Raw genomic sequence first — 14927 nt, forward strand, 5'->3', positions numbered from 1 at the left:
CTCTCTCCTGTTCGCGCGCACCCCCCTCACCTCCCTTCCTCCCTAGCACACTCATCACTCCCATCGCACCATATTTTCATTCCTTAGGCTGAAGAAAGCTGCTCCACCAATCAGAGTCTAGTTCACCCCCACATTTGCTGCTGATTTGCTCACTAGTGGTCCTAGCAACAGCAAATGTAGGAGAGAAGCGGATTGTGATTGGTTGGGGCAGTTCTTTGAAGAATCTTCAAATTTACTTAGTGACATTTTGAACACTGCGTCCACAGGCCAGGCAGTGTATTGGACGAGCCTGTTGTAGATGGTACACACTCCTGCCACTATATGTCGTTGGTGGAGGGAGTGAGTGTTGAAGTTGGTGGATGGGGTGATGATCAAGTGGGCTGTTTAGTCCTGGATGGTGTCAAGATTTTTGAGTATTGTTGGAGCTGCATTCATCCAGGCAAGTGGAGAGTATTCCATCACACTCCTGACTTGAGTCTAGTAGACAAGTTTTGGGGAGTCATTCCCAGCCTCTGACTCATCTGGCAACCACAGTATTTATTTGTTGGTCCAGTTCAGTTTCTGGTCAATGGTTATTTAGATGGCTGGTCAAGGGTTAGCCCTCTTCCAATTTGCAAGTTCTACTTTGATTTGTTTCTTGTTCTGTTCCATTACTTATCTAAGCCTTATGACATGATGATCACTCTTACCAAAATGCTTCCCCAATTCCAGATCCAACAATGCCTCCTTTTCAGTTGGGCTGAGTATGTCCTGAGCACATTTCTGAAATTTCTCCCTTTCCTTCTCCCTTTACTCGAACATTATTGAAATTGATATTTGGGTCATTAAAGTCCCCCAGTTTCGCTGCACAATGGTTCTTTCACATCCCTGTGATTTCCCTGCAGATTTGCTCCTCTGTCCCTTGGTGGCCTATAGAGTCATACTCTTTTTGCTTCTCATCTCCAACCAGCTGGATTCTCTCCTTTTCTCCTCTCTTTTCAACACCACGTCTTCCCTAATCAGAACTTTCACCCCACCATTTTTTTAAATTCCCTGTGCTTTCTGAACACTTTGAATCTGTGAATATTAGGCATCCAGTTCTCACCATTCCATTATTACCATTACATCATATTCCCACATGGCTGTTTGCATTTGTATTTTGCACTCATTCACCACATTTTGTGCATTTACGTGAATACACTCTAAACCTATCTTTATATTCCTCATAGAACTTCTTAGTCCCCTTGCCAATTTAGTTTAAACTTTCCCCAACCACACTAGTGAACCTCCCTGTCCTATCCTGTTGAGGTGCAAGCTGTCCCTTTGAATTAGTGCCTCTTGCCCCAGACCTGGTCCCAATGCCTCAAGAATCTGAAGCCCACCCACACTCCTGCACCATGCCTCAAGCCACACATTGATCCTCCCTCTCTTCCTTTTTCTACTCTCACTGTTGCATGGCACCAGGAGTAATCCAGAGATTATACAATCCTCAAGGTCCTACTTTTTAAACTTACTCCCTAGCTCCTGAAATTATGACTATAGGACCTCAATACCTTCCTAAATTATTCCACAGCCTTGTCATATAGAAAGAGCAATAACAGCTTTATTTTTCATTAATTGCTGCACTCTTGAAATGAGTGACGTATAATGTATTCCATCCCCAGGTTCCACTGTTTGGCTGCCCAGACAAGCTGTTGTCTCACATGGCTGTGAAATGCGTTGCATCACTGATCCTAGTTCAGATTTTGGTGTTGGTGAGTGTGAACTGTGGATACAGTTTGTAAGAAAAGAAGCACTTTACTATTAGATTCAAATGTTGGGTTGATCACATGGCATTGCGTATAGGCAAATATTGTTGCCTCTGTTGTCTGAGGTAGGTTTCTGAAAAAGCACTATTTGCAATGCTTGTGCACTTGTGGTTCTATCGCACACTTGTGGCTTCTGTCCACAAGAAGAGGGACCCTACTGAGACCAAAAACCATCAAGACATTTCGCTGATACCAGTGGCTATTAACTTGGATCTTCAGGTTACATTCAGCGATATCAGATGCTGTGAAGTCCTGACCTTATGGGTGAGTTTATTTAACAGCCTTTGGAGACATTCCTAGACTTCCATCACATTTCAGTGTTTTATAAAGAAAGAAAGACAGCCATCTTTCTGACCAGTAGACAAAAATTTACGAACAACTGCAAACTTCCATCAACAGCATTTAAACTCATTAAGTTGGTGTGAAAGAAAGGGTCCATGTTAAACACACCTACATCTTCACAGAATAGCACATTTTCTGTTACATGATGCAGCATAACTTCTGACTTACCATGAACAATGCTACAGGAGGTCTGGTAGTTACAACTATAAAAGGCTTGCACCAATACTACAGGTTTTTTTCAGTCTCGCTATGCAAAATGGGCCACTGTAGTTGCACAACTCAATTTTCTGTGATTGATTCTGAATGCACAGGAATTAGTTAATGAATCAAAAACCCAGATTTTTAAAATTATATTAAAGAAGTAAACTACTCCTTGAAACTTCAGTAGTTGTGCTGCATACTGTTTGTATTCATTCATCTGATAAGTATAATTATGTAATTAATGCTTCATTGTTTAATGTTGAATTAGGGAACGCTGAAATAATTAAATAATTGGCTGCCACTTCTCCTTTAAGCAATCCCTAGATCAATATGAAACACAATCAAGTGCACATTATGACTGCACTAAAAAAACTTTCAAAAGCAGGTTGGATGGTTTTATAAAGGTTAATGGCTTGCATGAATCAGTACTTTACACAATGCCAATGCTCAGATGACAGTTTTCCACTGTTGGTGGCACGGGGGATTGGGGGGGGTGGGGGGGGGGGGGGGTAGTGGGCGGGTTAAAATTATTTTGTAGAAAGTACAGAACTGCCAGTGATAAAGGAGGTTGCCAGTGAGATGATTAGTGAATTAGAATGTTTACAGGGTCAATTATTAATCATGGAACTATAAGCTTTCTGTAATCCCTTATCTGTAGTGAATCATGCAGTGGCTTTTGACCTTTTAATCAACCATTTTGGGAACGAAGGATCCAATTTCTAAATGTAATTACATGTCAGTAGTCCAATCCAATTTTAAATCCATTTTGTAATTTGCACAACAAAATCCCATCATTTAAAATTGAGATGTTTTGATGGCCAGAATTACAAAATGGATTTAAAATTGGATTGGACTACTGACATGTAATTACATTTAGAAATTGGATCCTTCGTTCCCAATGTGATTGACGTCATCTTCAGCGTCGGTGTGTGGGTCCACCCCCGTTTGCCGACCTGAAGATTCTGGCCATCAAAACATCTCAATTTTTAACGCAGTGACGTCAGGTGTGTGTCCCGACGTCACTGCGCGTTATTCCGATTTTCAGTTCGGCGGGCACACACTGGAGTTGGCTGCACGCCCACCGAACTGTCAAAGGCCTATTGAGGCTATTTAAATATCAATTGAAATACTTACCTGAGCTGCCCGTCCAATCTTAAGGTTGGTGGACAGGCGAAGAGCCCAGGCGGCCTTCACATTTATCTTGGAACCTCACCCACAAGCGGGATGAGGTTTCATGAAGTGTCTATAAATTGAATAAAACATTTTATTAAAATTCATAGACATGTCCCAGCTCATGTGACACCTTCACAAGAGGGGACATGTCTGAAATTTTTTTTTTCTTTATTAAAATTTTTAAAAATCAAACTAATCTCCCTGAGGTAGCTCCGTGCCTCAGGGAGATTTCAGCACTCTTTCATGCGCAAAGGAATGCAGGCCCGACTCAGCCTACTCCCCCCGCCCGCACAGGGAACGCTCAGCGCTTCTGAGTGCACGTCATGTAAAATAGCGGCGCGTACCCACTCCCACCCAATCCCCCACGACGGGGAGAAAATTCGCCTCATAAGTAGATAGGAAGAAACAGTTTCAACTGGAGGAAAGGTCAGTAACCAGAGTGCACAGATTTCAGATAATTAACAAAAGAAAATTTGTGAGCCTAACTAACAACAAACAGTTGGACTGACAGCCATAGTAGCGAAAATACTTGAGTCCATCTTAGGGATGTGATAACAGGAGGCTTAGCAAATCACAATATGATTAGACACAGTTAGCAGGGATTTATGAAAGGGAAATCATGTTTGATGAATCTATTAAGAGTTTTTTGAGGATGGAACTAGCAGGGTAGGTAAGAGGAAACCATTGGATGTACATCTGGATTTTCAGAAGGCACTTGATAAAGTACCACATGAAGTGGTTACACAAGATTGGGCTCGTGGGGTTTGGAGTAATGTATACCAGCATAGAGAGCAGGAATAAGTAGATCATTTTTGATCACAAGGATCAATGCTTGTGTCTGAGTTATCAATGATTTGGATGAGGGGAGTGAGTGTAACGTAAGATGATACAAAATTACGTGGAAAAATAAGCTGTGAGGAGGATGCAAAGAGGCGGAAAAGGAATATGGAATATAGGTTGTATGTGTGGACAAGAAGGTGGCAGATGGAGTATGATGTAGGGAAGTGTGGGATTATTCACTTTGGTAGAAAGAATAGAAAGACAATATTTTTTAAATGGTGAGAAACTATTAAATGTTGTTGTTCAGTGGGATTTGAGTGTCCTTATACACAGAACACAAAGTAAACACGCAAGGACAGCAGCCATTGGGAAAGCAAATGTTATTATGTTTGCCTTTATTGCAAGGTGGTGGGGGGGGGGGGCGGCGCGGGTGGGTTTGGAGTTTGAGTAAGGATATCTTCCTGCAATTGTACAGGGCTACTATATAGAATACTGTACACAGTTTTGGTCTCCTTCCTTAAATTGATTCCTGGGATATGAGGGTTGGCCTATGAGAAGAACTTGAATAGAATGTACCTGCACGCTTTGGAATTCAGAAGAATGAGAGGTTATCTCATTGAGAGACATAAAATCCTTAGAGGATTTCACAGTGTAGATCCTTAGAAGCTGTTTTCCCCTAGCTGGAGTGTCTAGAACTAGGGTCAAAGGGTCGGTCATTTAGTACTGAGATGAGAAATGTCTTCACTCAGGGACACAGCTCTTTAGAATTCTCTATTTCAAAAGGCTGTGGACGCTCAATTGTTGAATATATTCAAGACTGATATCAATGGTCTTTTGGACTCTATGGGGAAACAAGGGTTATGGCGATAGGTCAGAAAAGTGGAGTTGAGTAGGATATCAGTCATGATCATTTTGACAAGTGGAGCAGGCTCGAGGTCCCAGCTGGCCTACTTCTCCTGTCTCATACGTTCTTATCATCAGAAATGCACTACCTGGAAAAGTAGTGGAAACAGATTCAATAGTGACTTTCAAGAGAGACTGTGCACTAAATATTCCTGAATACAAGGTGTTCAGGAGAGATAGGGTAGCATACAAAGGATGAAGAGTGGCAGTATTGATTAGGGGGAAAATTTACAGTGCTGGAGAGAGAGGGTGTTCTGGAGGGTTCCAGGACTGAAGCTATTTCATTAGAATTAAGAAACATTTAAGGTGCCATTATACCACCGAGTGTATTCTATAGGTCATCAAATAGTGGGAAAGATATAGAGGAGCAAATTTGCAAGGAAATGACATAAAGATGAAAAACCTATAGAGTTGTGATAATGGGAGACTTTATCCTAAAATAGACTGTGTGATGAAACTCAAATGCTTCCCTTTAGTTTGTAGGTTGGGAATGTCGGTTCCTGAGAAACCTCGGGCCTTCTGTGCATGTGCCAGCCAGGAAAAGGCTGCACGTGCACGGTTTGGGTTTTTGCACTCTTCAGACTGGCGAGCGGCCCTGCATGTCTGCGCAGAAGAAAAGAAACAAAATGGTGTGAAAATGCTGGTCAAATAACCTGACATGGAGCGCCATAGTTGTGTCTGTGTCTCAGGGAGGGGGAATGGGAAGAGGTCCCAAATCAGGGAGAGGTTCCAAAAAGAAGTCCTAGGTAAGGGACAAAGCCAGGGGGTGGAAATGTGTCCCTTCAGGGAAGTTAAAGAAAGAAACAGAGTAATAGGCTCCCAGCTCACGAAAGAGCCGCAGGGAGCAGACTTTGAGCGAAGTGGGCACGAGAGGAGCCCTGAAGATCCAAGAAGGCAGCTGATGGGCAGGGCAAAGGTACCCCTTTGGAGCAGTGGTGTTCTGCTTGGCATAGCCAAAGATCTGAGAATGTGTGTGGAAAGTGGAGCTTGAGTGTACGCGGAGATCCAGGGGAAAAGAATCCCAGAAGTCTAGATTGAAACCCTGCAAGGTGGGTCATCGTTGAAGACGTCCAAGTGGGAGTGACTTTTGGAGAGAATTCTAAGGTGAGATCTTCAGATGTGGAAATTGGAAACCCTCAAGAGAAGACGGAAGTTTGTGAGATTGGTTGGCTCACAATGGGACAAACATCTGAGTGGGTTATTGAGAAATCCATGGAAGCTGTTTTATTGGAATGTTGGAGTATAAGATATTGTAAATTGTTTTATCTTTCTGAACTTGTATAGTAAAGTTTATTTTTGTTTGTTTCAAACCCGTGGAATCTTGTGGCTTTATTCACTTACGAGGTGTCTTGAGTGTTAAACTTTATTTGCTATAAACAAAACTTATTGGTCCTTAACCGGATCTCCTCCATGTCCCAGGCTCTGGCCAAGGATCATAACAACTGGGATACTAATAGTATAAAAGACAGAGAAGGGGAAGTGTTTCTGAAGTACATTCAGAAAAAAATGATTGATTAGTATGTTTCTGGCCCAACGAGGATGGATGCATTGCTGGATCTGGTTCTGGGGAATGAGGTGGGTCAAGTGTCACTAGGGGAATGTTTATGGAACAATGATCATAGTATCATAAGGTTTGGGTTATTTATGAAAAAGGCCAAGGAGCAATCCAGGGTCAAAGTACTTAATTGGAAGAGGACCAGTTTCAGTGGGATGAGAATGGAACTGTCCGGGATAAATTGGAATCAAAGATTGGCAGTCAAAATGATACATGAATAATGGACTACCTTGAAAGAAATGATTCAAGCAGCCAAGAGACGCTCTCACAAGGCGGGGTAGGTAGAGCAGTTGGCACCAGAGCTTCCTAGATGACAAAGGAGAAAGAGAATAAAATGTATAGAGAAAGGGGATGTAAGACAGATGTCAGGGTTTATAATACAAGTGAGAATCGGGCTGAATGTAGAAACTTCAGAGGGGGAATGAAAAAGAAAATGAAGCAAAGAGAGAGCATGAGAAGCGACTGGCAGCTAACAGCGACTGGCATCTAACATAAAAGGCATCCAAAAGTCTCCTACTAGCATATAAATAGTAAAAGGGAAGTAGAAGGACGGGTGGGTCATGTTAGTAGCGAAACACCACCTCAGGTTGCAAACTTTGTCTAAGCCATGTCTTGTGGAATTTGCTGGATTGGAAGTAAAATTGTGTACTAATGTCATCTATCTCCAAAATGCTTACAGATTCCCAGCGCCCGTCTTCATTTGCTCCCACAGATTTCTCCTCCAAATCTATCATACTGTTTACATCAGTATTCACAAATCTCCTATATCTTTCAGCTAATGCTCAAACTTTTGATCTAATGTTTTGTGTTTTTAAGGATCATGAAATTATTTTAGATTGCCCAATCATCCCTTGTTATATGTCTGACTACAGTTAAGGGATTTGAAGGTGGCAACAAATTAGTAATATTTGCTAAATGCAAGCTAGGTTTCAGTTCAAGCTAGATTTTTTAATGGTCATCTCCTTAACAGGAATAAAAACAGATAATGCTGGAAAGAACTCATCAGGTTAGACAGCATCTGTGTAGAGAGAGACTCTGAATTAATGTTTCAGGTCAGTGACCTATCATCAGTACGGTATAGTTTTGTTAGTAACTTTTAACAATGGGTTCTGTTGTCACTTGTTTTTAGAATCTGTCCATTGAAAGCTGGATGAACAGCTGTTTGTACACACTATCAGAAGACTCTGGAAGCAGTAAAGCAGCTGAATGGCTGCAAACAATTACATTTGTGACTAAAGAAATTTTAAAGGGAAAATCCCTGAACAAGACAGGTTAGTGCATCCTTATCCAAGATAAAGCTGCAATGAATTGTGTATTTTTAAACTTCATTGTGCACATATTAAAGAAAGGGTGGGAAAAATGATCATTGTGATCACCCTGCCCATACTTTAGATAGTACCTCTGCACTCTGACTATTGCACTGTCCAACTTCAGTATGATGGCCTTAGACTCCACTGATCTGGCAATACAACCTAGTACAAAAACAATTACCTGGAAAAACTCAGCAGGTCTGGCAGCATTGGCGGAGAAGAAAAGAGTTGACGTTTCGAGTCCTCATGACCCTTCAACAGAACTGATTTTTCTTTACAAGGATAGGCGTGAAATATAAGCTGGTTTAAGGTGGGGTGGTGGGGGGAGAGAAGTGGAGGGGGTTGGTGTGGTTATAGGGACAAGCAAGCAGTGACGGGAGCAGATCATCAAAAGATGTCACAGACAAAAGAACACAGAGGTGTTGAAGTTGGTGATATTATCTAAACGAATGTGCTAATTAAGAATGGATGGTAAGGCACTCAAGGTATCGCTCTAGTGGGGGTGGGGGGGGCATAAAAGATTTAAAAATAATGGAAATAGGTGGGAAAAGAAAAATCTATATAAATTATTGGAAAAAAACAAAAGGAAGGGGGAAGAAACAGAAGGGGGGTGGGGATGGAGGAGGGAGGTCAAGACCTAAAGTTGTTGAATTCAATATTCAGTCCGGAAGGCTGTAAAGTGCCTAGTCGGAAGATGAGGTGTTGTTCCTCCAGTTTGCGTTGGGCTTCACTGGACCAATGCAGCAGGCCAAGGACAGATATGTGGGCAAGAGAGCAGGGTGGAGTGTTGAAATGGCAAGCGACAGGGAGGTTTGGGTCATTCTTGCGGACAGACCGCAGGTGTTCTACAAAGCGGTCGCCCAGTTTACGTTTGGTCTCTCCAGTGTAGAGGAGACCGCATGGGGAGCAACGAATGCAGTAGACTAAGTTGGGGGAAATGCAAGTGAAATGTTGCTTCACTTGAAAGGTGTGTTTGGGCCCTTGGATGGTGAGGAGAGAGGAAGTGAAGGGGCAGGCGTTACATCATTTGTGTGGGCATGGGGTGGTGCCATAGGAGGGGGTTGGGGAGTAGGGGGTGATGGAGGAGTGGACCAGGGTGTCCCGGAGGGAACGATCCCTACGGAATGCCGACAGTGGGGGTGAAGGGAAGATGTGTTTGGTAGTGGCATCATGCTGGAGTTGGCAGAAATGGCGGAGGATGATCCTTTGAATGCGGAGGCTGGTGGGGTGATAAGTGAGGACAAGGGGGACCCTATCATGTTTCTGGGAGGGAGGAGAAGGCGTGAGGGCGGATGCGCGGGACACGGTTGAGGGCCCTGTCAACGACCGTGGGTGGAAAACCTCGGTTAAGGAAGAAGGAGGACGTGTCAGAGGAACTGTTTTTGAAGATAGCATCATCGGAACAGATGCGACGGAGGCGAAGGAACTGAGAGAATGGGATGGAGTCCTTACAGGAAGTGGGGTGTGAGGAGCTGTAGTCGAGCTAGCTGTGGGAGTCGGTAGGCTCGTAATGGATATTGGGGTGGACAGTCTATCACCAGAGATTGAGACAGCGAGGTCAAGGAAGGGAAAGGAATTGTCAGAGATGGACCACGTGAAAATGATGGAGGGGTGGAGATTGGAAGCAAAATTAATAAATTTTTCCAAGTCCCAACGAGAGCACGAAGCAGCACCGAAGTAATCATCGATGTACCGGAGAAAGAGTTGTGGAAGGGGGCCGGAGTAGGACTGGAACAAGGAATGTTCCACATACCCCATAAATAGACAGGCATAGCTGGGGCCCATGCGGGTACCCATAGCCACACCTTTTATTTGGAGGAAGTGAGAGGAGTTGAAGGAGAAATTGCTCAGTGTGAGAACAAGTGCGGCCCATCTCCCGCGCATCCACCCTCATGCCTTCTCCTCCCTCCCAGAAACATGATAGGGTCCCCCTTGTCCTCACTTATCACCCCACCAGCCTTCGCATTCAAAGGATCATCCTCCGCCATTTCTCCAGCATGATGCCACTACCAAACACATCTTCCCTTCACCCCCACTGTCGGCATTCCGTAGGGATCGTTCCCTCCGGGACACCCTGGTCCACTCCTCCATCACCCCCTACTCCCCAACCCCCACCTATGGCACCACCCCATACCCACGCAAAAGATGTAACACCTGCCCCTTCACTTCCTCTCTCCTCACCGTCCAAGGGCCCAAACACTCCTTTCGAGTGAAGCAACATTTCACTTGCATTTCCCCCAACTTATTCTACTGCATTCGTTGCTCCCCATGCGGTCTCCTCTACATTGGAGAGACCAAACGTAAACTGGGCGACCGCTTTGCAGAACACCTGCGGTCTGTCCGCAAGAATGACCCAAACCTCCTTGCGCTTGCCATTTTAACACTCCACCCTGCTCTCTTGCCCACATATCTGTCCTTGGCCTGCTGCATTGGTCCAGTGAAGCCCAACGCAAACTGGAGGAACAGCACCTCATCTTCCGACTAGGCACTTTACAGCCTTCCGGACTGAATATTGAATTCAACAACTTTAGGTCTTGAGCTCCCTCCTCCATCCCCACCCCCTTTCTGTTTCTTCCCCCTTCCTTTTGGTTTTTTTCCAATAATTTATATAGATTTTTCTTTTCCCACCTATTTCCATTATTTTTAAATCTTTTATGCCACGCCACCCCCACTAGAGTTATACCTTGAGTGCCCTACCATCCATTCTTAATTAGCACATTCGTTTAGATAATACCACCAACTTCAACACCTCTGTGTTCTTTTGTCTGTGACATCTTTTGATGAAATGCTCCTATCACTGCTTGCTTGTCCCTACAACAACACCCCCCCTCCACTTCTCGCGCCCCCCCCCCACCCCCACCTTAAACCAGCTTATATTTCGCCCCTCTCCTTGTAAAGAAAAATCAGTTCTGTTGAAGGGTCATGAGGACTCGAAACGTCAACTCTTTTCTTCTCCGCCGATGCTGCCAGACCTGCTGAGTTTTTCCAGGTAATTCTGTTTTTGTTTTGGATTTCCAGCATCCGCAGTTTTTTGTTTTTAATACAACCTAGTTGTTGGTTTGCTTTATTGATTCAAAAACAAAAATTGCTGGAAAAATTCTGCAGGTCTGACAGCATCTGTGGAGGGGAAGACAGAGTTAACGTTGCGAGTCCATATGACTCTTCATCAGAACTTAAGAGGGGTAGAAATGTGGTGAAATATAAGCTGTTTAAAGGGGGTGGGACAGGTGGAGCTGGATAGAGGGCCAGTGATAGGTGGAGGCAAAGGAGAGATTGCCAAAGATGTCATGGACAAAAGGACAAAGGAGTGTTGATTCTAGTGATATTAGCTAAACAATGTGCTAATGGTGACATTAAGGGTAGAAAGTAGGATGGGCAAGGGACAGATAGCCCTAGTGGGGGTGGGGTGGGGGGAAGGGATCGAAATAGGCTAAAAGGTGGAGATAAAACGTTGGATGGAAATAAATTTAAAAATAATGGAAAAAGGTGGGAAAAGAAAAATATATGTATAAAAAATATATAATTATTTGAAAAAAGGGATCAAAAAGGGGGTGAGGATGAAGGAGAGAGAGTTCATGATCTAAAATTGTTGAACTCAATGTTGAGTCCGGAAGGCTGTAAAGTGTCTAGTCAGAACTGTTCCTCCAGTTTGCGTTGAGCTTCACTGGAACATTGCAGTGCCAAGGATGTACATTTGGGCATGAGAGCGGGGTGGAGTGTTGAAATGGCAAGCGACAGGGAGGTCTGGGTCATGCTTGCGGACAGCCCAAAGGTGTTCCGCAAAGCGGTCCACCTAGTCTGCATTTGGTGTCTCCAAAGTAGAGGAAACCGCATTGGGAGCAGCGAATGCAGTAGACTAAATTGAGGGAAGTGCAAGAGAAATGCTGCTTCACTTGAAAAGAGTGTTTGGGCCCTTGGACGGTGAGGAGAGAGGAAGTAAAGGGACAGGTGTTGCACCTTCTGCGGTTGCATGGGAAGGTGCCTTGGGAGGAGGTTGAGATGTAGGGAGTGATGGAGGAGTGGACCAGAGTGTCACGGAGGTAATGGTCCCTACAGAATGCCGATGGAGGTGGTGAAGGGAAGATGTGTTTGGTGGTGGCATCAGGCTGGAGTTGGCGGAAATGGTGGAGGATGATCCTTTGAATGCGGAGGCTGTTGGGGTGATAAGTGAGGACAAGAGGGACCTTATCATGGTTCTGGGAGGGAGAGGAAGGTGTGAGGGTGGATGCGCGGGAGATGGGCCGGACATGTTTGAGGGCCCTGTCAACCACCATGGATGGGAAACCTCGGTTAAGAAAGAAGGAGGACATGTCAGAAGAACTGTTTTGGAAAGTGGCATCTCCGGAACAGATGCGATGGAGGTGAAGGAATTGTGAGAATGGGATGGAGTCTTACAGGAAGCAGAGTGTGAGGAGCTGTAATCGAGGTAGCTGTGGGAGTCGGTGGGCTTGTAATGAATTTTGGTGGATAGTCTATCACCAGAAATTAAAAATGTTATTCTTTGTGGCTGTCACAATAATTTCCCACTGTATCTCAAAATCTAAAGAACAATCAACCTATAACAGTAAGCATCTATTAAGGTCAACATAACCAACAATTCACAAACTTTACATATGCTACCCAATTGACATTTTCCCATTGCCAACTTGCTTAAACTCCAACCAGAATAAGGTGGTCGCTTTTTTGCCTAATACCTGCCCACTAACAGTGATCTATGAACGTATGAGTTAGAAGCAGGAGAGCCTGCTCTGCCATTCAATAAGCTGATGGCTGATCTGAATGTAACCTCCTTCCTGCCTACCCCTGATAACCTTTCACCTCCTTGTTTAACAAGAATCTACCTACCCCTGCCTTGGAAACATTCAAAGATTCCGCTTCCACTGCCTTTTGAGGAAAGGAGTTCCAAAGACTCACTACCCTTTGTAGTCCGTAGACCCAGTGTTAGTCCTCCACATCCCAGAACCAGCTAGAATTAAATCCATACCTGACAGAAGAACAAGATGATGAAGCCACCCACACCCCTGCAGACTGAGAACCCACCCCCTACCCCCTTTGCTGCCCTTTCCCCATCCCTAGCCTTTCCCAATTTCCCTCTCCCTCCTCTCTGCCATCTACTAACATTTCCCCTCTCCCCATCTTCATCATGGTCCATTTAATGTAATTGACCTGCATAGCTCTGCAAACTTGCAAACAGCATTAAAATGCTTTCCTGATTTGTTAGTGCGTTCTTCGGATTCTATTGTCCCTCTATTGGTTCATTATTACAAATTTGACTGTGTTACTTTTGTTTTCTTTTTGGAGATCAAAAGCAGTGATCCCTGGAACTCTAGGACATCTCCCCAGGCAGGCATCAAACACCTAACTACTGCCTGCTACTCTCTCTCAGCTAATTTTTCATCTACCTTCTAAGTTTTATCTAACAACCACAACATGAAATGGTGTAGCAGCCTTTCATGGGGACCTTTTATCAACAGCTTTAAAGAAGCCATGTTGATTATATCACAGCTTTCTATTTGAGATGCTGCTTCCTCAAAGACATCACTTGTTGGTGAGGCAGGACTGGTTATTTTGTGCTACTACTAAGCTGTTCCCTATAACTCAGTCCATTATTGTGCTAGTCACTGATATGAAACCAGTGATCTGTAGTTACCCATGTTTGCCTTATTATCTTTCTTGAAAATGAATACCACTGTATTACTTTTATTTCCAGTCCAGTGGGTACTTTCTTCTATTTACTGACTTGATGACAGTCAGCACTGTGGATTTTGGCTGGAGACTTTCTTGGAGCTGTTCATGCTCTGCTGCACTAACTTAATGGAAAGTGCAGCAGAAGCCCCATTTATGTTGTAGGGTTTCCATCACACTGCTGGCAGGGTTACAGTGGCAGAGAGTGAGTAAATTCAAGGAAATTCTTGGCGTTTGTTTCTAGTCTCCCTGAGCCCTGTGGCATCATATTTGTAGCAAGGGAATTCATTGATTTTTGAGCTAGTTAAACTTTTTATATGTTATGTTGGCTTCCCTCAGAGGGCAAAATGGTTTCCCCTCCCAATTTTTTCACTGTGTTGGAGAAGCAACTGAATCATACAGACCAACAAGGTTCGGCTGATATATCCACTAGTCCTGTCCACCAGCCGTCACTGTCTACTGCGGCAGTAGAATCACAGCCCAGCAGATTGGGTGGGGGAGAAACATTTGGCCAAAAAATCCACAGAATACATGCAAAACATAGAACTCAGTAAGGTTTTTGTAATGGGCTTTTGTGTCTTTTGCTTTGACGTCTCATTATGGTGTTTTCTGAGGTAAATATTGAGATGTCTCATTTTTCTCCAGTTCATGAGATAATGAGTTGGAACTGCCAGTTGAAGAATTTAAAGAATCTGAATGATCTGCAATATTGGGGGAATAGTATGTTTCAGCAAAAACAGGTGGCATGAGGGCTGACTGCTGCAAACCCAATAGCACCACCAGAGGACATGCAGTTCCACATACTGAGACACTCCATAGTAAAATCTCTGAAATGCAAAGTTCACAAAAATAGAATCATAGAGTTATGTAGCACCTCGGCCTATCATGTCTGTGCCAGCCATCAAGCACCTATTTATTCTAATCCCATTTTCCAGCACTTGGCCTGCAGCCCTGTATGCTATGGTGTTTCAACTGCTCATCTAAATCCTCCTTAAGTGTTGTGAGGGTTCCTGCATCTACCACCCCCTCAGGCAGTGTGTTCCATAACCCAATCACTCTCTGGCTGAAAATTTTTTTCTTCAAACTCCCTCTAAACCTCCTGCCCCTTACCTTAAATCTATGCCCCCTGGTTATTGACATCTCTGCTAAGGGGAGAAGTTTCTTCCTTTCTCTGCTATTTATGCCCCTCAT

At 44.0% G+C, this 14927-nt stretch overlaps 1 protein-coding gene across 3 annotated transcripts in view; it reads left to right on the plus strand.

The window, feature by feature from the left end:
* The window catches only part of lins1 (lines homolog 1), a 50767-nt gene that overhangs the window by 8527 nt on the left and 27313 nt on the right, over positions 1 to 14927 (plus strand). For 2 of the 3 annotated variants that reach the window (XM_041175381.1, XM_041175380.1), the window contains exons 3-4: positions 1644 to 1733; positions 7871 to 8012. In XM_041175381.1, coding sequence (XP_041031315.1) covers positions 1644 to 1733; positions 7871 to 8012 — 232 coding nt within the window. The remainder of the gene's footprint in view (positions 1 to 1643; positions 1734 to 7870; positions 8013 to 14927) is intronic. The other variant, XM_041175383.1, reaches the window with a different exon arrangement.

Source organism: Carcharodon carcharias, chromosome 26, assembly GCF_017639515.1.
Source record: "Carcharodon carcharias isolate sCarCar2 chromosome 26, sCarCar2.pri, whole genome shotgun sequence".
Lineage (NCBI taxonomy): Eukaryota > Metazoa > Chordata > Chondrichthyes > Lamniformes > Lamnidae > Carcharodon > Carcharodon carcharias.